At 51.3% G+C, this 22195-nt stretch overlaps 1 protein-coding gene across 3 annotated transcripts in view; it reads left to right on the top strand.

The window, feature by feature from the left end:
- Positions 1 to 22195, top strand: part of KSR2 (kinase suppressor of ras 2) — a gene marked incomplete at its 3' end in the record, with an annotated part of 339518 nt that overhangs the window by 164207 nt on the left and 153116 nt on the right. For all 3 annotated transcript variants that reach the window (XM_084762599.1, XM_084762598.1, XM_084762600.1), the window contains exon 5: positions 20660 to 20844. In XM_084762599.1, coding sequence (XP_084618725.1) covers positions 20660 to 20844 — 185 coding nt within the window. The remainder of the gene's footprint in view (positions 1 to 20659; positions 20845 to 22195) is intronic.

Here is a 22195-nt window from a genome sequence, read left to right as displayed (position 1 = left end):
TTTTTATTGTCTGTCTGTCTATCTATCTATCTATCTGTCTGTCTATCTATCTATCTATCTATCTATCTATCTATCTATCTATCTGTCTAGACATGGCTTTCACTACATAACCCTGGCTCTCCTGAAACTTGCTATTTCTCCCAACCATTGACATTAAAAGTGTGCATTATCACATCCACCCTAAGATTGGGCTCTTTGAGGTGACTGCTAGGCTCCTGTTTCTAAGGGGACATCATCTGTACGTGGAAAGAGGATGTCAGATGTCTGATGGTCCTGTGTTAGTTGACATTATGACAAATTTAGGTTGGACTGGAGCTGAGAGGGCCCTTTATAGAGGCCGACTCCATGCGTCCAATACAGTCCCTTCTCAAGAGAGCTGGGTGCCCATTGTTGGTGGCCAAGCTGTATGGGTACCCACTTCCCAAACCCTGGTTTCTGTTCCTCACAACATCGGGGGACCCCTCCACCCACATAGTGAGGATGGAGGCCTTGCAGAAGACAGGTCATCCAAAGAGTGGAAATGTGGCCCCCCAGTCTGGCTGCCTCCACATCCCTGCTTTCCTGGGCTGCTGGAACTGCTTGAGTCACCCGAGGACGTTCACTGCCACGGTTGCCTAGGAAAACGTGGCCACTGTGCACCTCCTGTGGAATGAACTCCACTCCCTTTGGGGTTCACCACCCACTAGTTTCCTTGTGTTGATGCTGGGTGGAGTGAGACCACTCCCCGCCCCCAAGCCCAGGCCAGACATGGCAGCCTCCCCCGGGCAGCAGGTGGCAGGTGGCCCCATGCTATTCTTCAGTGGCCTGAGCTTTACAGCTCCTCTGCTCATGGTTTATAAACATGGCATTTGCTTTTGGGTCTTGAGGGAGCCTTGAACTTCTAATTAAATTGGCTCCAAGCAGGTGGAAAGTGGCAGCTAGGGAGGGCTTTGAACAGCTGCTAAGAAGATGAGGGGGCCGTTTCTGCTCAGCCTGCAGACTGCCTCTCACCATCCTCGTCAGTGTTGACTCACACAAAGATGGCTTCCTTTTCCCAAAGAGCAGCCCTGTATGACACTGCTTGCCCCAGTGGTGGCACTGGGGGTGGTTACTCTTCCAGTAACTCTTTATGGTTCACAAAAGTTCTTCCTCTTCCCATTCCACTCTCTACCATTTAAGGGTAGATATCTATTTGCCAACAGAGCACTATTAAAAAAAAAAAACAAAAATTGCGCTAATTTAGTCAAAATTTAACATTTACTGTATTCAAGTGCTGCACTTGACCATCCATCCTCATAACCTTTCTTCCCTCAGTGGAAACTCTGTAGCAAATAAATAAATACCCATCTGTCCCTGGGAGCCATTAATGTAAACCCGTTAGTTTCCTCATGTATGGGGAAAGGATGCCCTCCTTTTACAGGGCCCAGTAATATTCCAGTGTCTGGGCAGATCGCATTTTGCTAGTGTTAATTCGTCCATGGATGTTTGCTTGTTCTGTCCTGTCTGAGTCACAGGGATTCCTCCTGTCACCAGTGATGATGGAGTTAGGAGAGTACTGTGAGACCGGAAGAGGAACGGAGTCTTTAGTGCAGGGCCTGGCGGGAGCCAAGCACTCAGAAGGAGCTTTGCTGTGTTGGAGGAGGTGTGCCCCCACCCAGAGATCCTGTAGCACCTATCCCCTAGGAATGGAAGCCACCACTGTGCCCACCACCTGTGCACCCCTCCTCTAACTGATGCCTGGAGACCTGGGGGTTCTTGGGAGCATCTCTACTCTGGTTACTCTTCTCATTGCTGCAACCACACAGTTGACAGAAGCAACTCAAGGGAGGAAGAACCGATCTGGGCTCACAGTTTGGGAATGCAGTCCATCATGGTGGCCGGAGCAGGAGATGGCTGGTCGCATGATACTCACAGTCGGGAGGTGGTGGCTCTGCTTGCTTCCTTCTTCTTATTTGGTCCAGGATGCCAACCCCCGCAGGGTGCTGCTGCCACATTCAGGGTGGATGTTCCCAACTGAGTCAGATCTCTTTGGAAACCTGCTCACAGCCATACCCAGAGTGTGTCTCCTAGGTGACTCTAGAAGCTGTCTCATTGGTAGTGAAGGGTAATTGTCACCATTGCCCGTTCTAGTCTTCTTCAGCTTCCCAGAGTTGACAGGCACTTGGCACTGTGTGACTTTCATTTGTTCCACTTGTTCTGTTTAATTTCTTGTGTGCTCCATCTCGGCTCCCTGACAAAGATCTTGGCTGGAGAACAGAATGTGGTTTTGGCAGTAATGACCTCCACGCTTCCTGACTTCTACAATTACTTTGAATTCTGTGTGTGTGTGTGTGTGTGTGTGTGTGTGTGTGTGTGTGTGTGTGTGTCTGTCTGTCTGTCTGTCTGTCTCTTGGTCTGTATCTGTCTGTGTGTATGTATGTGGTTTTAGTATTAAGATGAATTTTACATAACATACAATTAGCTATCTTTTTATTGTTGTTGTTGTTGTTTTGTTTTTGTTTTGAAACAGGGTTTCCCTGTGTAACAGCTCTGGGCTGGCCTCCAACTTACAGAGATCCACCTGCCTCTGCCTCCCAAGTGCTGGGATTAAAGGCATGTACCACCACTGCCCAGCAAAATTAGCTATCTTTTTTTTTTCTAGACAAGGTTTCTTTGTATAGCCTTGGCTGTCCTGGACTCACTTTGTAGACCAGACTGGCCTCAAACTCACAGGAATCCGCCTGTCTCTGCCTCCTGAGTGCTGGAATTAAAGACATGCACCACCACAAGGTGGTGGCAAAATTAGCTATCTTAAAGTGAACAATTCAATAATGTTTGGCCCGTTTCCGGTACTTTGGGACTACCACCTCTAAATAGTTCCCACATGTTTTCATCACCCCAAATGCAGACCACCTGTACCTCTCTTCTCCAGCCCCTGGCAGTTGTCAGTCTGCACCTGTCTCCATGGACCTCGGTATTCTGGTATCTCATGTAAGTGGAATCTTACTATTTATGGACCTGGGGACTGGCCTCTCTTACATCCGTGTTGTAACACTTCAACCTTTTCAGCAATGGGCAGCGTTCCACAATATAGACATACCATAATTAGCTCATCTCCCTTTTAGCCTCTGTGACTCATCCTGATGTGAGCATGCGTGCCTGTGGATTTCAGTGCCCCTTTCCAACTTTTGTACATCTATATCTAGGGGCGGGCTTCCTGGGCTATCTGATAATTCTATAGCTAACATTCATAGGAACCCCAAGTCTTTTCACTGCAGGGGTGCCTCTTCCTATTCCTACAGTGCTGAGCGGGAGAGTCCCCGTTTCTCCTCCCCAGGGCTCACTCTTCACAAGTGTTGTCCGTGGAGTGCAGTGTCTGTCTTTATTTTGTACTTCTTAGTGAGTCACAATGCTGGCCCCCTTCATGCGCACACCGAATAGCATTTGTGCATCTTTGGAGAAATTTCTCAGGACCACTTTTTACTATCCTATATCTCTCACCTTCCCATCATCCCCTTCCTTCCTCCCCTTTACCCTTTCCTTTTTCTTTCTTCCTTTCCCTCTCTCTATTCCCTTGTTTCATTCCCCCCTTCTTCCCTCCCCTCCTCCCTCCCTCCCTCCCTCCCTCCCTCCCCTCCTCCCTCTATCCCTGGGGACGGACTCCAGGGCCTTGGCAAGTGCTCTGTCCCTGAGCTTCACCCCTGCCTCCCACTCTCTTTTTGATCTGCATCCGTGGTCTCTCTTCTCCTTGGAGTCTCCAACCAATTGGTATTGTCAGGATCAGAGCCAAGGTTGAGCCAGATGCCTCCCCTGTTGGCCTCGGGCAAGCAGCCCCCAGCCTCTGTGCTTCTGCTTCCTATCTGTAAATGGGGACAGGATCCTCTACTTCCCACCCTGGCTCCGAAGTTGAAGGTAACATTAGGAAGTGAGGCCTGGGACAGCCGCCGTCATCCAGGGCTTCCTATGAAGCGTGGCCTTGTTCCTGTCCCGGTGGTAGACTTCATCTGCAGTGGCGGCCTGGCCCAGTGACTTTTGCTGCTGGATGCTTTAGTGTCCCGGAGAGTTCTGAGAGATGGATGCTGTCAGCAGAGCCTGAGGCAGCCACACCAGTTCAGAAGTTCGCCAAGGTTCATGCATGGCTGAAGGGGCCTTCAGAACGCCGGTGTGCCGGTGCCAGCAGCAGCCTGTGTGGCCTTCGGTGGGGCAGCCGTCTGTCTGTCAACCTGCCAGAGCTTGCTGATGCACACTTTATCTTGGTGAAAGGGGAGGGGTTAACGTGGCTTGGAGTGGCCCTGAAAGCTGCAAAGCCAGAGGCCGGGTGCATTTGCATAGGTGGGAAGGAAGTAGGGATAAGGTGGGGGGCGGTGGCTAGAACTGTCTCCCCAGGAGCACAAGTGGGGTCCAGTGTCTATGCCCCATCTCTCCTGACAGCAGCAAGCCTGGGTTGTGCGGACTCCAAGGTCTTCAACATTGAATTGGATTTGACACTGCCCCCTCCGCCCCTCCCCTGCCCACCTGCCATGTGCCCTCCGTCTCCAGATGCCACACAGTGAAGTAGCCCAGCACACAGCAGCTCTCCAGATACTTTAAAACCCACCGGTGGGCTCCACTGTCCTCTTTCCCGCCTAACCTCTAACATGGCCTTAATTCCTTACAAAGTCACTTCCCACAGCTGTGTCAACCGACGGTGGGTCCCACTCACTAGAAGCCCTGTCCCTCAGTCAGAGCAGGTGTACAGAGTCTTATCTGACTCCGAGTCTGTGTGTGTGAGGTGGCAGAAGCTCCCCGAGTTGGCCTTTAGAGATGCAGTTTCCTTGGAGATGACAGCATCAGCCTACAGATCTGGGGACCTGCCTGACCACAGATCAGATTTTATTCCTGGCGAGGACTGGGAAAACGGGTCTCTAGACAGAGCCAAAGCCATCAGCAGCCATCAGAGCTTTCATTTTGAAGCCAGCAAAGTGCCACAGAGCGAGACCCCTTTGATGTGATAATGTGAAAATGAGAATTGATTTTTTTTTCCTTAAAAAAAAAAAAAAAAGATCACTGCCATTTAATTAACCTGTGTGCTGGCAGCGATCACTTGCAGACATTGAAATGAGTAGCACACAGCCAATTCTCTTCACGAGTGCATGTGTCAAGGGCTGAGGATAAGGGTTCGGCGTGTAGCTCTCTAGTTAACAGGGTGGGCGGTGTTTTCCTCGGAAGCTCAGTGAGCGAGGTCTTCAGCCCTTCTGTGCACTAGGGTCTTTTTAGGATGTGATATACAGCGATGATTTCATTTTACATGATCTCTCTTCATGATGCTAATGTTCCGGCACACGAGTCAGAACACCATGGCCCATGAACCGCTCTGGCCGTTGCTGGATTTATAAATAAAGTTTTATTGAGATGCTGCCTTCCATCTTTTTTTTTTTTTTGGTTTGTTTCCTCTTTTCACGTATTCCCTTTCCTTCCCTCCACTCTCTTCCATCTATTCTTCCTTGTCCTTTGGCCCCACTCTCATCTTCCTTTAAACTTCTTTCCTTTCTTCCCCTCTCACTTCTTTATTTCCAAATCACATGTTGTCACAGGCAGAGAGCCTCATACTCATTCATAGTCAAATTTGGAAGCTCTCAAACCCTTCTGGTTACGTCTCCCTCATTATAAACCTTTACAGCTCTCCAAGCACCTCATATAAATACACAGTGAATATTCAAGCATAATAATTATGTATCTATTCGCATTTATGTTTAAATACTGTTTATGTATGAAAGCTCATACTATATGTATCGTATGACAATTTGTGTTCTTTAGAGGTCAGTGTGCCTTGGGCTTTTATACAGCTGTTTGTTTGATTGGGAGCCGTCAAACCTTAGCTCATGGACTAAATCTGGTCCAAGTCTGTTCTGTCTATAAAGTTTTATTGGAGGACAGCCATGGTATCCCAGTTAACTGTAATTGTCACCTTGACAAGTAGAGTTGTTTAGGGGAGAGAGTCTCAATTGAAGAATTTCCTGAGCCAGATTGGTCTGTGGACACCTCCCCCCTCCCTCCCTCCCTCCTTCTCTGTCTTTCCTCCCCCCTCCCTCCCTCCCTCCCTCTCTCCCCCCTTCCTTTCCTGTCCCTCCTCCTCCCTCCCTACCCCCCTCTCTTCTCTCTCTCCCTCTCCCTTCCTCCCTCCCTCTCCCCTCTCTGTTTGACTTGATTGTTAATTGGTGGAGGAGAGTCTAGCTGGGCAGCACCATTCCCTGGGCAGCGTTCCTGAATTGTAAGAAAGCTAGCTGAGCATGAGCCTGTTTGCTCGGCAGCAGGCAGCAGGCAGCAGGCAGCAGGCAGCAGGCAGCAGGCAGCAGGCAGCATCCCCTTGGTCTTCCTATGTATCTTTAGGTGTGAGTGAGTCCCTGTAGATGATGCTTTGTGGAACAGCAAGCAAGCATGCCTTAAGGATCCCTGCTGGAGCCTGATTTCTCTTAGTGATGGACGGTGACCCCAAGCGTAAGCCGGATAAACCCTTTCTTTTCCTAAGCTGCTTTTGGTCAGAGTGTTTGTCACAGCAACAGACCGGAACTAGCTCGAATATATGGCACATGTCTGTCTGTTTACATATTGCCTGTGACTGCTTTTGAACTGGAAAGTTGAGTTGAGGAGTTGCCATGGAGACCAGACAGCTCGGGAAGCCTATGACATTTGCTGTCTGAACAAACGTGTTCACTTCTGCTGCCAAGCCACTCTTTTTCTTCTTACTGAGCACATAGTATTCCTCAGCACAGCTGCGTATTTAGCTACAGTTTCCTATTACTAAGACACATACTTCTCTATGGTGTGAAATGGACTGGATCTGGGGTGACCTTAATGGTGGGGAGAGGCCTGAGCCCTGAGTCCTGCATACATATGACTGTGACAGTCTCGTAGCTGTGGGGCTGTGTTCTTGAGACTGTTCTCAGAGAGTGGGCTTGGCCTACATGTCTTCTTTCCTTCTGGAACATTCCAGCAGCCTCAGTGGCTAAGCTCTCAGGTCCTGAAGCCTAGTTCCTGGAGCATCTGAACAGATGTTCTCTTCACAGCATGTGACTGTAGAACATCCGTGTGTTCTACCCCGCCAGTGGTGACTGCATCGGTGAGTGTCGCGCTGTGGAGTGACCATAGAGAGAGTATCTCTAAGGCTTAGGAGAGTCACCAGAGGCCTTGATGGAAGGCAGACATCTGAGACCCCGTCCCCCCCAAGAGGTCGGAGAAGCTGGGTTTTCTGTGCAGAGCCTGACTTAGTGAGAGTCTTTGAGTGTCTGATATTTAGAATAAAGGGCTGGGGGCATGGCTCCACACTGGAAAGCTTGCTTGGAGTTCCAAGGCCTTGGATTCTGAAACTAAGGGTAGGAGAGACATAGAGGCCAAGTTGATTGAAAGGAAGAAGGAAAGGAAAGAGGTGGGGGAGGGAAGGAGAGAGGGGAAGGAAGGAAGGAAGCTCACACAGCATTAGGCGGTGACAGCTGAGGGATGGATACAGAAGGGCAGAAGCTGGCTCCAGCTGGCTAAACAGCATATGAACCTGTTTGGACACTTGAGGGCCGATTCTCAGGATGGTTCAGAAAACTGGGACAGTCCTGGCTCACAAAGGATCATCACTAGCCTATCTTAATGACCCAGTAGTTTGTTGGCGAGCCACCACCAAACCAAGTGAACTTCAGACTTTCATTCTCCCCCTCCCCCCACCCCGGTCACTGAGTCATCACTCAACATCCATTTCCTCTGGTGAGATCTGAGTGGGTCTGATCGGCACTTGGTGACTCTTGGAGGCCATTGCCCTCTAGTTGGCATCTCCAGCTGACCTGTGTAGGAGAGTGACAGTCCCAGGATAGGGAAGGATGGATGCTAGGTGGTTTTTAAATCAGACGTCTCCCACAGGGCAGCTGCATGGACCATGGGCTCAGTCAGATATGTAACATGCATGTCTGACTGGGTTGGGGAGACTTCCGTAGACGAAGGGGTCCACTTGCCCTCGGTGATAGGCACACTCTCTGTCCTAATTCATCCCGAATGACCAAGCTGTGTGGCAAGCTTGCTGGCTGCAGCATCAAGAGTATGCCAAAGGTCTCACTTTGGGGGGGAAAAAAAACCCAAAACAATGCTTTGTTTGTTCGTTTGTTTTCCTGCCTCCCAAGTGCTGGGATTAAAGGCGGTTGCTACCACTGCCCCATTCACAATTGCTCTTAGTAGGGCCACAATTCTTTTGGTTTTTTTCTTTCTTGCCTTCTTTAAAAAGTTAATTAATTAATTAATTAGTTAATTAACTTTACATCCCGGTCACAGCCCCATCCTGCCTCACCTCCCAGTCCCACTGTCCCTCCCTCTCCCTGTCTCCTGTTCCTCAGAAAAGGGGAGCCCCACTTCCAGTTCACCTTTGCTCATCAAGATGGATCAGGACTGAGCTGCTTTTCTTTCCCTGTGGCCCCAACCGGGGAGGGGTGGCGGGGGCGGGGGGGGGGGGTGATCAAATAGCTACCAACAGAGTCCACATCAGAGGAGGCCCTGTTCCCCTGGCTAGAGCACCCACCTGAAGCCCGAGCTGCTCAGTAGGGCCACAATTCTTCAACTCACCAGAAAAAAAGAGGCACAGGCCTTCGTGGCATCCCTCCAGGCCTGCCATGAATGGCCATGCTCACCCTGGCTTGCTGTAACCCTTCATGGAGACTCATCTGCCCCACATATATAAGGGGCAGGGAGCCCAGAGAGCCAGAGAGGTGACCCCCCCCCCCACCATGTAGCCGTGTAAATAAGAAGCCTTGAACTCAATGCTGCTCGGATCCTGATTGGGTCAAGGTCATAGGGATGGGGGGAGGAGCTGCCTCACAGAGCCCAGCAAGCTGGGGAGCAAGGAGCTCTTGAGACAGTCTGTGCTGAACCCTGCAATTTATAGATGAGAAGTTGAGCCTAGTTAAGTGGCTGGCCCCATGGGTCCAACCAGCAGCCCTGCATGGGGTGAGTGGCCCCAACCCTGGGGCCCGGAAGAAGCTGCTCACTGCCTTGTGGGCTCTGATGGATAAAACCCAGTGGTCTATAGCGGCCATATCTACTCAGCCTCCTGTGGTTGTATCTGTGTGTGTGTGTGCAGGTGCAGGTACGTGTGGAGGACCAGGGACAGCCGTGGGTGTCACTTCTCAGGGCTTCCTCCCCTTTGTTGTTTTGAATCAGTGTCTCTCACTAGCCTGCACTCACTAACTCAGCTGGATTGGCTGGCCTGTAAACGCCAGGGATGCGCCTGTCTCTGCCTCTTCCGTACTGGGATTTCAAGCACATGCCACCCTGCCTAACTCTTTAAAACAACAACAACAACAACCAACATGGGTGATGGGGACTCGAACTCAGGTCTTCATACTTGCATAGCGAGCACTTTTATCGACTAAGCCATCTCCCCAACCCCAGCTTAATTTTCTTTCTGAGGAGAAAGGGCAGGGGGAGGGGCTGGGAAACGGTTCACAAGGAGTAAAATATTCATCCAGTTCAAGTAAGTATTTTCAGTTGACCTCTGGCTTGGGTGGGGAAGGGTCTTTGTTGGCTCCTTCCTCAGGAAGGTGACTGTTAATGCTTGTGTTTGTGTAGAGCGCTGACCCTGGGCGCTGTCTGAGCCCACTCTTGCTAGGAGTTTCAAGAAATCTAAGTCCCACCGTGACTATGAGCTGTGGGGCTACGCGGAACCTGGTTCAAGTCCTGTGCCCACCTCTTCTGCACTGTGTGACTTCAGGAGAGTAGCGTAGCCTCTTCCTACCATCTGTTTGCTCATCTGCAAATGACATGTCCCATCCTGAAGAGGAAGATGACCTAGCACCTTATATATGTAATTCTTGGCACAAAAGCAGGGGGCTGGAAGCCAGGCTGTTGGCTCTTCCTGGCCCCTCCCCTTTGCCATCGCCTTTCCAGCTTCTGATATTAGTGGGTAGATGATCTGCTCCACGCTCTGACCCCAAGGCAAGGCCAGGAGGAGTGGGAAGAAGCTAGCCTGCTCGCTTCTCCAGGGAGAACATCATTTGTTGGGCTGACAGAAGCCTGGCCACGTCCCACCAGCCCCAGGGAGACAGTGAACAGAGACCTCTGAACTAATTTATCTTGGAAATTGTCTTTTTCTTCAGGCAGAGGGAGGAAAGAGGAACTTGGAAGAAAAAGCATCTAGCCAGATGCCCGGCGAAATCTGCCCAAAATCAGCCATCCTTTTTAATAACGATGGTTGTCATGAGCCTTCAGCTCAGTCGGAAATGACAGGCCGTGTAAATTATTTGTTCTGTACCTGATTTATGGAGTAGGGAACAACAAAAAAATAAGATTAGTCAGTAATCACGGGGCCGTGGAAAGATCAGGAAGTCCAGCTGCCAGCACCCACTGCCTGGAAGGCCAGGCCCTAACCCGGGTCAGCACGTGCTCAGAGGGTAGCAGGAGAGATGAGGGTAGGGGGTCAGGGGTGGGTGGGGGGATGGGTGCTGTGTAGGGCTCTTGACCTGGGCGTGTGGATTTGTGTAGGGGGAGCTTCAGGCACCATTGTCTGTGTCTGAGACCAGCCAGCCCCTAGCCAGATGCCCAGATAAGAACCCAAGATGGGACTTTTCTTGAATTTGACAGCTGGTGAACCCCAGAATAGGTGCCTTTGAGAAACAGTAGTGAGTGTGTGTGGCTGCCTCTTATGGAGAGGTTGACAGGCTGAGGTGGAAGGAGTGCCCAGGTCAACACACCCAGGTCTTACCGAGTTGCTTTCTGAGCATATAAACTACGGAGAAGGCCAGGGTGGGTGTTATCATTCCTTCTGCAAATGAGTTGTGTCCCCAGCGCATCACGGAGCTGGCCTGGCATTCCTGGATGTGGTGTCTCACTCCCTTGCTCTGAATTTCCTGCAAGTTCAAGTCCGCACAGACACTCAGCCATTGCCTCCTGTTAAAGCTCCACCTTCAGGGTGGGTACTGGGTCTCACCTCCTTGTCATATCTAGGCAAAGAGGAGTCCTGGGATGATCCAATCCCTTCAAGGTCATCCCCCCCACTCCCCGTTCTGGGGTCACCAATGTGGAACATCCATGAGGACTTGTGCTGCGGTGTGTAAGAACACATGGTTCCCAATCCATCTGTAGATCCAGAGGTCCTTTGTGGAGCTGGGGGGTGGGGATTGCTCAGTGGCTAAAGCTTGTCTGGCAAGCAAGCACAAGGACCCGAGTTCAAATCCCATCACCCATGTAAAAATCTTGGTATGGTGTCATGTTGGGGAGGTAGAGGCAGACTGTGAGACAAGGTGGCCAGGCAGATTAGCTGGATCAATGTGCCCTGCAGGAAAAGAGTGAGACACCATCCTTAGGAATGCCACGCCAGCTCTGTGATGCCAGGGGATCATGTAGCCCAGGCTAGCCGTCAGCTCACTATGTTACCAAAGATGACCGTGAACTTTTGATCCTCCTGCCTCTACCTCCAGAATTTGGGGACTACATATGTGTGCCACCACCACACCTGGTTTATGTGGTGTTGGGGGCCGAACCCAGGGCTTGGTGTGTGTCAGACAATTGCTCTACCAACTGAGCTGCATCCCTAGCTATTTTCCCAGAATTGATAGGGAACCATGTTTCTTAGTATGTCAACCATATCTGCAATGCCAGTTACTAGTGAACTTGGAGCATTGAATTGGGAAACATAACTACATCTTAAATTTGATCTTGAACTTGGACCATCTTGAAGAGAGAGAGAGGAAAAACAAAGCAAAACAAAATAGAACAACAAAAGACATTGCATCACAGTGGACCGCGTCCCACTGTGTCTGTCCCTCTACTGTCTAGGGCATTATTTTTCGTTCTTTAAATAAGAGAGAGAAACCGTTACATATGCTGCTTAAAATATGTCTTATTATTTTAAAACAGCACTCCTGTTACTGAATTGAGAGAATGGAGACAAGTCTAAAAGTAATGAGGTGTCTGTCCCTGAAACCTACGCCCCCTCCCCCCACAGGCCTGCCAACTGCCTCCTCATGTGGATCCTTCTAGAAAATGTAGATACAGATGTCCGTGCCTCAGGATGGCTCTGCTCCTGATTTTCCTCGTTTAAGGTGGCGTGAAAGCAACTTGCCTTCAGCAGGAGCTGTGCTTGCGAGCCGGCTTTTCGTCTAGCCGGGGGCTAGCAGGTTTCCGCGTGATCTCTCCACCACGGGCAGCGGCAGCGAGCCGTGGTTCCTGTCTGTCACACGTTCTTGAAGCGGGCACAGCTGCATTTCTGTCCTGGCCTGGGTTGCTTGGTTTGGTGGGTGTATCTGATGCATTTTCAGCCCATCATAGTTTCACTTGACAGTGGATTGGTTGGGATGAAACCATATGGAGAGTAAAGGAGCACCCGTGTTCTTGTGTGTGTGTGTGTGTGTGTGTGTGTGCCCGCGCGCGCGCGCGCGCCCTACTTACCTATACGACACACCAGCTGAGGAAGTAGCCCCAGCCTCCCTGCATCCCTCCCTCCCTCCCCTTACATCAGCCAGCTTGCTATAGAGAGCTGGGTCTCTGTGGGCTGTCCTCCACCTCCATAGCTCTACCCTGGCCTAAGGCATTATTATCTTTCCTGGGTAATCCTCTCCACAACTCACCCCCCCACCCCCTGCCTGAAAATTTCCTCAATAACATTTTGTTTTTCTGGTGATGGAGATGGAACTCAAGGCCTTGTGTATGCCTGGCAAGCGCTCTGCCACTGAGCTACACCCCCAGCCCCTTACTGGGGGATTCCAGGCAAAGGCTCTACAGCTGGGCCATACCCACCCTACCCCAGTTCTTCTTTAATTAAAAAAAGTTAAGATTAAAAAGTGTGTGTGTGTGTGTGTATGTGTGTAAGTACGGGGTCATGCGCATGCCACAGTGCATGTGTAGAGGTCAGAGGGTGGGTCCCACCTTGCGTCCATGGTTCAAACTCAGTCAAGCGTGCGTGGTAAGCACCTTTTCCCCCTGAGCCACCTCTCCCACCCCTAGTCCATTCTTGCCCCATCAGATTCCATTTTATACTTCAAGTGGAGAGATTCTTTTAAAACCCAGTCTGACGTCACCTCCCCCCTCCCCCCCCCAGCTCCCCCACTGCCCACTAGGTACCTGGAGCTGATGGAGTAGGATTCAACCCAGTTTCTGACAGTGGCACAGCGGATCTGCAGAAGTCTAAGGCCACTGTCCTGTGTTCCGAGTTCCCTGCCCTGGCCTCGCTTCCTTTCCACACCCCCCTCCGAGGGCCCCTGCCACCTTCCTGATCCCACACCTTCCCAAGCCTTACCACTCCTTGACACTCAGGGCTCCACAGAATGTCACATCTGTCCACTCCCCAGGGGCCACCCTGCTGCTGGCTCTTACTGCCCCAGACCTGTAGTCTGGGTTACCTTGGAATGAATACACACCTTTTAAAGACACAGTGACAAGGGCGTGGCGTGGGGGAGTGGGGCGCGGTGTATACCGCACACTACCACGTTTGCTTCTTTGTCCTTCTACTACATGACATATGTTGGTGCCCACCCTTTCCCCCCCGCAACTCCCCGCCATCCTGACTCCTTCCAACCTGCAGCCCTTCCATCTGAAGGAATTGTGCTAATTCAATTGCCCGCTCCACTCTGAGGCACAGTGAAGATGCTTTCAGTCTCTGGCTAGGCAAAGTTAATTTTGCTCCTATAGGGAGATAGTCATCTGACAAGAGAAAGAGGCGAGGGGGCGGGGCAAAGGGAGGGGGCGGAAGAAAAGAGAAGGAAGGAGGAGGAAAGGGGGAGGGGGGCAGAAGAGAGAGGGGGAACGGAGCTGATGATCTAGCAGTGAGACACCGTGGGGGTTCACTCCCCCATGATGGGAGTCAATGTGGCTGGGAGCAACCGAGAGTTTCCCCGTTTACAGCCTGGCCACTAACCGCCCTGTGACTTTTAAAGCATTTGGATCACATTAGTGTTCTTGCTGCGTGCCCATGTGCACACCCGTGAGCTCCAGGGTGCGTGTGGAGGTCAGAGGACAACTTGCAGGAATCAGATCTCCCCTTCCACCCCGTGGGCCCCAGGCCATGAACTCGGTCAGGCTCGGTGGCAGGTTGCCTTTTCCCACTGAGCTCACTGGCTGACCCACCCATGGCTTTGGGGGCTCTCTAAATGGTGACTGCAGTAACCGGTGGACAGGATTTTCAGTTTCACCTTAAACTTTGAGGCTGTTTGGAATGTGAGCAGCTTTGTGGGGCCAGCATGGATGGTCCCATTCTGTGGAGGTCTTCTCGGGTCCTTGTGGCCGGCCGTGGGATGGGGAGGAGATGGGTAGAGCGCATCCGTGATGGCCCTGTTGTTCTTACTGCGGCTTTTATTCTCGAGACAAGCCGACGTTCTCTCTGTGTGGGTTGTCCCAGCGCTCGATGCCTCAGATCACATGTGCTTTAGGCCCTGGGGGGTTCTGCTTTTGTTGTGGAGGAACCAACCACACCTCATATTGGACCTGCCAATTAAACCACAGGCTGTTCCCTAGCCCGGGGCTCTGAACAGTCAAGGGCTTTTCTGCCAGGCATGCTTCTAGACCTCGGAGAGGGCAGCGGATGAGACAGAGATAGACAGCCAGTGAGATGGCTCGGCAGGTAAAGGGGCTTGCCACCAAGTCTGATAGCCTGAGCTTCATCTCCAGGACCTGCAGGGCAGAAGGAGACAAATGATTTCTGCATGTTGTCTTTTGGCCTCTGCACGTGTGCTTACATACACACAGGACTTTGCTAACACATACACATATGCATAAATACACATGTACACACACACACACACACACACACACACACACACACACACACACCGTAAGACAGGTGGAACCACAATCCCATTTTCTCACTGTGGAACTCAAGAGCAAATACAGAAATGAATACCCAGTTAGAAGAGATATATTTGGGGAGGGGCCTGGGGCAGGGGCACTCCAGTGTGGGGCACCCAGTGACCAGCCCATGAATGATAGCAGGTTCCAAAGAGCCCCTTGAGATGAAGATAGGACCAGAGACTGGGCAACTTAGCATCTAGGGCTCTTCCTTGGTTCTGAGGGGTGGGGAGTCAAGATCGAGGGCTCAGCAGGTCGGTTTCTCCTGAGGCCTCTCTCCTTGGTTTGCAGATGGCTCCTGCTCTGTGTTCCCACGGGACCCTTTCTCTGTGCTTTCCTAGTGTCCTACTGGCTTAGGGCCACATCCTTGTGATGTCATCTAACCGTATCTGCTTGGGGTTTTTTTCCTTTCACTCCTTTCCCCCCCTCCCTTCCTCTCTTCCTTTCCTACTTGACAGGGTCCTCATGTGTTCCAAGCTGACCTTGAACTTGCTGTGTAGCCAAGGATGACCTTGTACTGCTGGTCACCCTGTCTCTACTTCCTGAGTTCTGGGTTTATGAGATATTTAGGTTCCAATCCAGGGCTTTGTTAGCACCAGGCCAGCACTCTACCGGTTGAGCGACATTCCTAGCTCTGACCCTAGATCTTCCAAGACACAGGCTCCCATGATTGACATAGGACAAAGGTGAGAAGAACCTCAGCAGGTCCCTGACGGAGGCAGCAGCCATCCGGGGTAATTCCCATCCAGTTCATTGGCTCCTTAAAACAACCCTGGTAGAAGTTATTTGTACTGGCAAAGACCTTGGGACCCAGAGAGGTTAAGCCATTTGATAAAGGTCACACAGCTAGTCAAGGGCTAAATACACAGTACAAGCAGTTGTAACAATGGTTTCTCTAATTCGCTAAATGACTGTGTTGCCACTTTGGTCATTTAAACCTTTTAAAAGCCATGCTCCACGTGCACTTGGCCCGACTCCCCCTCCTGCCCTCCAGTCCTGGCATCCGCCAGCCTCCTGTTCATCTCTGAGGACTTGGCCATTCTGGTTGTTCATATAAACTGGAATGCGTAGTCTTTCGTGTCTAGCCTCTTTCCTGAGGCGTGACAGCTCCGAGGTTTCCTCGTGTTTAGGCTGTGAGTCAGAGCATTGCGAGACCGAAGCGCATTTGATTGCCCAGACAGATCTCATTTGTCTTCCTTTGCCCAGTGATGTGCATTTGGGTTTTGTTTTTTAATTCTGCCCTTTGGTGGTTGTCAGTTACTGTCAATATTCATGGACATTTTGTGTCTGAAGACTTATTTCCCTTTCTTCTGGGTACATATCTAGGCGATAGAACCGTTGGGTTGTACAGAACTCCAGCTTTATGTGGTCAAAGCATGACCAACGTGTTTTCTGAGATGGCCATGCCCTTTGCGTTCTCACTGGTGATATCCACCGTTTCCCTTCCCCATGTTCTCCTCAAGCATGCTGTTCCTCTTGTGTCTGAGCATGGCCGTCCCTAGAAGACTGAAGCATTACCTCATCATTGCTTTGATCCAGGTTCCCTCCACTAACTCTCCTCAGCATCTCCATGAGTGCTTGGTGGGGCTCCATGCACCTCCTTGAGGGAAGAGGGAATTATCGGCTGAAAACCTCCTTTTCTAAGCCATAATTTTCCTGTGGAGATGCAAACTTTTTGGCCACAAAGCCTCAGCACAGGCTGGCCCCAGGGACACTGTGAACACTTTATCAGGGTGCGCTGGCTTGCTGTCTGCCACAGAGGTGCCAGGTGCACCCGGGGCTGAGAGCCTGTAGGGTAGTGCCGTTCCTTCTGTGCTCTGGGACTCACTTTATCTCACCGCTTTAACCAGAGTTGGCTGTTTGTAGTGAGATCTGGGAAGATTGGGGCCAGGCTGTCTCTTTTTCATGCAGCATGTGGTCCAAATACCTACACTATCACAGTCTGCCTCCTCTGAGGATCCTCCTGGGTGAGGGGGCAGGAGCCTAAGGTCAGGAATAACTTCACGTCTTCTCCATGCAGCTGTGTGGGTAGGCATGTGACTCAGGACTTCTTCCCCGCTGCTCTGTCAAGATGGTCAATCTCTCTTTTCCTTCTCTCCCATCCTGTCTTCTTTCCTTCTTTATATTCATCTTTACATCCTGCAATCTTGTCCTTCTTTGATCTCATCCATCTGCTTATCCATCCACCTACACACCCACCCATCCATCTACCCATCCATGCATGCATCCATCCATCTATTCATCTATCCATCCATGCATCCATCCATCCATCTACTCATCTATCCATGCATCCATCCATGCAACCCTCCACCCATGCATGCGTCTATCCATCCATCTACTCATCTATCCATCCATGCATCCATCCATCCATCTACTCATCTATCCGTGCATCCATCCATCCATCCATGCAACTCTCCACCCATGCATGTGTCCATCCATCCATCTACTCATCTATCCATCCATGCATCAATCCATCCATCTACTCATCTATCCATGCATCCATGCATCCATCCATGCAACCCTCCACCCATGCATTCATCCATCCATCCATCTACTCATCTACCCATCCACCCATCAACCCACCCACCCACTCACCCATCCATGCATCCATGCATCCATCCATCCATCCTTCCATCCACCCATCTACCCACCAGCTACTCATCTGTCTATACCCACCCATCTCCTCCTTCCCTCTCCTCTTTCTGTTATTCCTTCTTCTCTCTCTTTTTCTCCCCTCTTTCTTCTTTCCTCATTTCCTCTCCCTTTCTGTTCTTTTATCCCTCCCTCTCTTCCACTCCATCCTTCTTTTCATTCTTCATTCAGTCTCCCTTTCTTCTCCTTCCTCTCCTCCTCCTTCTCTGTCTCCCTCCTTTCCTCCATCTGTCTGTCGCACAGTTATCTGCACAGAGCCTTCTCTCATGACCATGGGTTGGTAACCACATCACTTCTGACATCGCTGAGCTGCTAGTTGGAGTGTGGCACGCCCCAGTCTTCCTTAGACTCACACGACCTCATTGTTAGGGGCTCACTGCCTCAGGCTCTCCTGGGTGCTGGGGGGACGTTGGGGGTGATGCTCATAGCTTTCTGCTCAGGGATTTGCCCATGTCCTCTTCCCTTGCCAAGGCTGGTAGAGGGTGGGTGGTATTCGGGGTATTTCAGATGAAGCCCAGCCTGGTTTCAATGCTTAGCTTCTTTCTCTGCTTTCTGCACGGCCATGTGAGCTGTTGGACACAACCAGAGGACAGCCATGCTCATGACAGGGAACAGCCTAGGACAAGCATGCTACCTCATAGATCCTCATGGTCTCAGATGACCTTCTGGGAAGGGGGGCAGGGTTCTCTCCATTGTCCAGGTGGGAAACTGAGGCACCAAGAGGACATTTCACTCCTGATGACTCAAGTCTCATCTCTCTGTCCCCAACAGTGCTGGCCTTTGTGCATATGCCCCCTTAAATCCCCACTGCTGGACCGTTGTGGGCAAGAGAGAGTCACTAGCCCCTGAGTCCTCATTTTTCCCCAGCCCTGGGCAGGGCTGAGTTAGTGAATGTAAGAAGGAAGTAAAGGGGAGTGCCTAGCTGAGCCTTGCAGCAGGCCCCTGGAGGGATAATAAGTTGGGTTGGCCGCTGCCACAGGGGCGCTGAGAGGGGTGGCTGGGCAGGCAGACATGCTTGCCTCCTGCAGAGGGCATGGCTTTTCCAGTTTGCTCAGAGCCCTCCAGGACCTTTGCAAGTAGGCTCTGCAGTGGCCACCAGAGGGCGCTTGGCTCCATGCTGGGGTGATGGGCGGTTGGGGAAGTGGGTGGGCGGGAACAAGAGGAGGTGGATGGCAAGGCGTTGAGAGATGCAGTCTTACCACCTAGCACTCTTAGTTAGACCAGCTCCTTGGAGAAGGGACACTTTTCAACCAGCATATGAGGTGTGTCTCGTACCGTGAGTGTCAAGCCAGGGGCTGAGAGATGCAGTCGTGCCATCTGCATGGTTCCCGACCTTGGGCAGCCAGCGTGTAGGAGCGAAAGGCAGAGAATTAGAATGTAGCCTTCATTCAGAGCACTTATTCAAGCGGCACCTACTGTGTGCCAGGCAACTCACCTAAGGAGCACCTACTGTGTGCCAGGCATCAAGGAGATTACAAGTTTGGGGGAAATGGGAAAGTATGACCATACAGATATGAAAAAAAGAAAGAAAGAAAGAAAGAAAGAGCTGCCTCAGGCCGGGAAGTGGTGGTGTGTGGGTGGGCTCTAGAGGACACACACCCAAGCAGAGTTATCAAGACAGAAATCAAAGAGGCTGAGCAGAGCAGGGACCCCTGGGCTGTGGAGACAGAAGGGACAAAGGCGAGAAGGCTATGTGGAGGACGATGACTATTGGGAGCCTCAGAGAATAATGGAGCCACTAGGATGGAGAGAGCGTGAGGTTGTCTTAGAGGGCTAGGAGAAGACGTTACAGATATGGTCACTTTTGGACTGGACCATGGAGTATGTGTAGGAGTCCGTCAAGCAGGGAAGGAAGCAAAACAACACAAAATGCAGTCCCTGGGGTGGCTGGCTTCAGCACTCTAAAATAACGCATGACACAGTGTGGACAAAGTTGCAACAAAGCCCCAGAAGCCACCTCTGCTAGGTTCTTCCTCATTGGATTCGCTCCAGTGTCCTCCTCAGGGGGAAGAGGCCAGTGGTGGAACATCCTTCCTGAGGCAACTTTAATGCTTAAATGAGGGAAACCCAAAAGTCCTCGGTTTAGTCTCTGGGATGCAGCTTCATTCTGAGTGGCCGTGGCTGCGGCGGTTAACACTCCCAGCCTCCTGTTTGGTAAAGGGCAAGGTTTTCGGACACGGGGTTCTGTGGGACGCCCTCAAATAGCCCTGATCAAAACTCAATCAGCACCTGGCTAGAGCCCTCAGGCTTTAGTGCTTCCTCCTCAGCTCCATTCCCAGTGTGAGGAATCTCACTGGAAATTGAATAACTTCACCTCCCAGTGATCTGTTTACAAGGAAGATGGCCAGGAAAAAAAAAATCATCTTGAAGACCTGCTTTTTTTTTTTTTCTTCCCTTTTCTGTTGCTTATTCAGGACAGAGCTTTGCTCTGTGGTTCAAGCTGGCCTCAAAGTCAGCATCCTCCTGCCTCAGCCTCCCAAGTGCTGGGATTACAGGGACGTATCACCACACTAGCTAAGCTCTAGATTTTTATGTCGGCATTCAATCCTTCATAATTGCTAAGCCCCTTAATTTTTAACATTAAAAACACATATTTTATAGTTGTCTTAGTTTGCTCTCTGTTGCTGTGATCAAACACCAGGACCAAAAGCAACCTGGGAAGGAGAGGGTTTATTTCAGCTTACAGTTCCACAGCACAGTGCATCCCTGCCGGAAGTCAGGGAGGGCTGGGAACCTGGAGGCAGGAACTGATGCAGAGGCCATGGAGGGGTGCTGCTCACTTGCTTGCTCCCCATGGCTTGCACAGCCTGCTTTCTTATACAACCCAGGACCACCTAGGTACTCCAGGGATGGAGCCACCCACATGGAAGGCTGGGCCCTCACCCATCAGTTATCATTCAAGCCGTCTTGTGGGGATATTTTCTCAATTGAGGTGCTCTCTTCCCAAATGAATGTAGCTGTTGTCAAGGTGACATAAAACCACCCACTGCGATGTTGCCTATAAAATACCATTCGAAGGATAGTTAATGTTATTCTCAAGTCAACATCAGGTGATCCTGTGGTGGGCAGGCCTTACTGCCAGGAACATTCTAGAAGACCAAGAGATGCCCAGTTACGTTCCAGCAGCCGTGGCCTTTCCTGTATAAGCTGTGCTTGTGTTTGGCAGTGCCCAGTTGTTGCCGGGTGGGCACCATTTGTATCGCTTGTGTAGTCTTCACAGACGGATCCATTTTCTCGTCTCCTTTTTCTGCTTCCTTTCCAGAGCCAGGAAGAAGAGCAAACCCTTGAACCTCAAGATCCACAGTGGCGTGGGCAGCTGCGAGAACATCCCTGCCCAGCAGCGCTCCCCTCTCCTGTCCGAGCGTTCCCTGAGATCCTTCTTCGTGGGCCATGCGCCCTTCCTGCCCTCCACGCCGCCCGTCCACACTGAGACCAATTTCTCCACAAGTAAGTCCCTGCTAGCCCCTGGCTGCACTGGCTGGGGCCACCAGACCGTGGGCCTACCTGCACTGCGCAGCCAGTCAGGTGCGCCTCCCCTGTCAGGTGCAGCCATCCAGGTGCACCTCCCCTGTCAGGTGCAGCCATCCAGGTGCACCTCCCCTGTCAGGTGCAGCCAGCCAGGTGCACCTCCCCTGTCAGGTGCAGCCAGCCAGGTGCACCTCCCCTGTCAGGTGCACATTCTTTGTGCTATCCACCCTGCTTCCGAATCTCACAGGTCAAGGCGCATCCATTGCTTGCCACCTCCTTCCCACCCACACAGCTCCTGGGTCTTTTAATGGTTTTGAAGGGGGTGTGATTGGCACTTGGAGGTGACTGGCTGTCAGATACCCTCAGTATCTGCTCTTTAGCTCACAGGTGTGAAGGAAAGACAGCTGAAAGAGAATTCAGGGGGGCATCAGAGGCAACACCCATCTTTTTTTCTCTCCGCTCCCCATCACCTCTCAACCGCTTGTCTTAGGGTTTCTCTGTCCATGTGGGAGGTTGTGATGACGTCATGCACACTGTACTGACTGGGGTTAACGTGTAACATAAAATGCATAACTTTGGGGTTCAAACCAGGTTAGTGTGGCCTGGGATCTACAGTCTATGCCCAGAATTGTTGCCAGACTCATGGTGCTTAGGTCGTTCTTGGTGGCAGAGGGTTGAATTTCCAGAAAACTCTGATCTTACCCTGGAGGCATGATCTGCTAAAACAGGTGCAGATGTGGGCTGAGGGGAACCCACTGAAGCAAGCCCAGCTGCTCCTACAGCAGGCGAGCGTGTTGACTGAGGGACCTTCAGGGACTCATGGGATGCTGGCTTCAGAAGCACCGGCCCCTGCCTCCTAGCGCTGCCATAGGCTACTTGTGCCATCCTGTTGATCTGTGGGCTCTGGGACGAGTTTCCTGAGCACTAAGCTAATCGCTGCCTGCGGAACCTCATCCTGATTTTCAGCTGACCATTGCAAGCGTAGGTTATTTTCATAGTACAAGTGGGGAAACTGAGGTTCGGGACACCAGAGAACTCCCTCAAAGCCACACAGCTACCTAGTAGTTGAGTCAGAATTTGAATCTGGTTCCTCTTCCTTCCTTCCTTCCTTCTTGCCTTCCTTCCTTCCTTCCTTCCTTCCTTTCTTCCTCCCTCCCTCCCTCCCTTCCTTCCTTCCTTCTTTCCCATCCTAATCTTCCTTTCTCCCTCCCCACTTTCCCTTCCTACTCTCCCTCCCTACTTCCCCCACAGGGCTTTTTATTTGTGTGTGTGTGTGTGTGTGTGTGTGTGTGTGTGTGTGTGTGTGTATTGAGACAGGGTCTCACAATGC

This window comes from Acomys minous, assembly GCF_964271855.1.
Source record: "Acomys minous genome assembly, chromosome: 16".
Taxonomy (NCBI): domain Eukaryota; kingdom Metazoa; phylum Chordata; class Mammalia; order Rodentia; family Muridae; genus Acomys; species Acomys minous.
The sequence above is the reverse complement of the archived record's forward strand: the minus strand, read 5'-3'. Positions and strand labels throughout refer to the sequence as shown.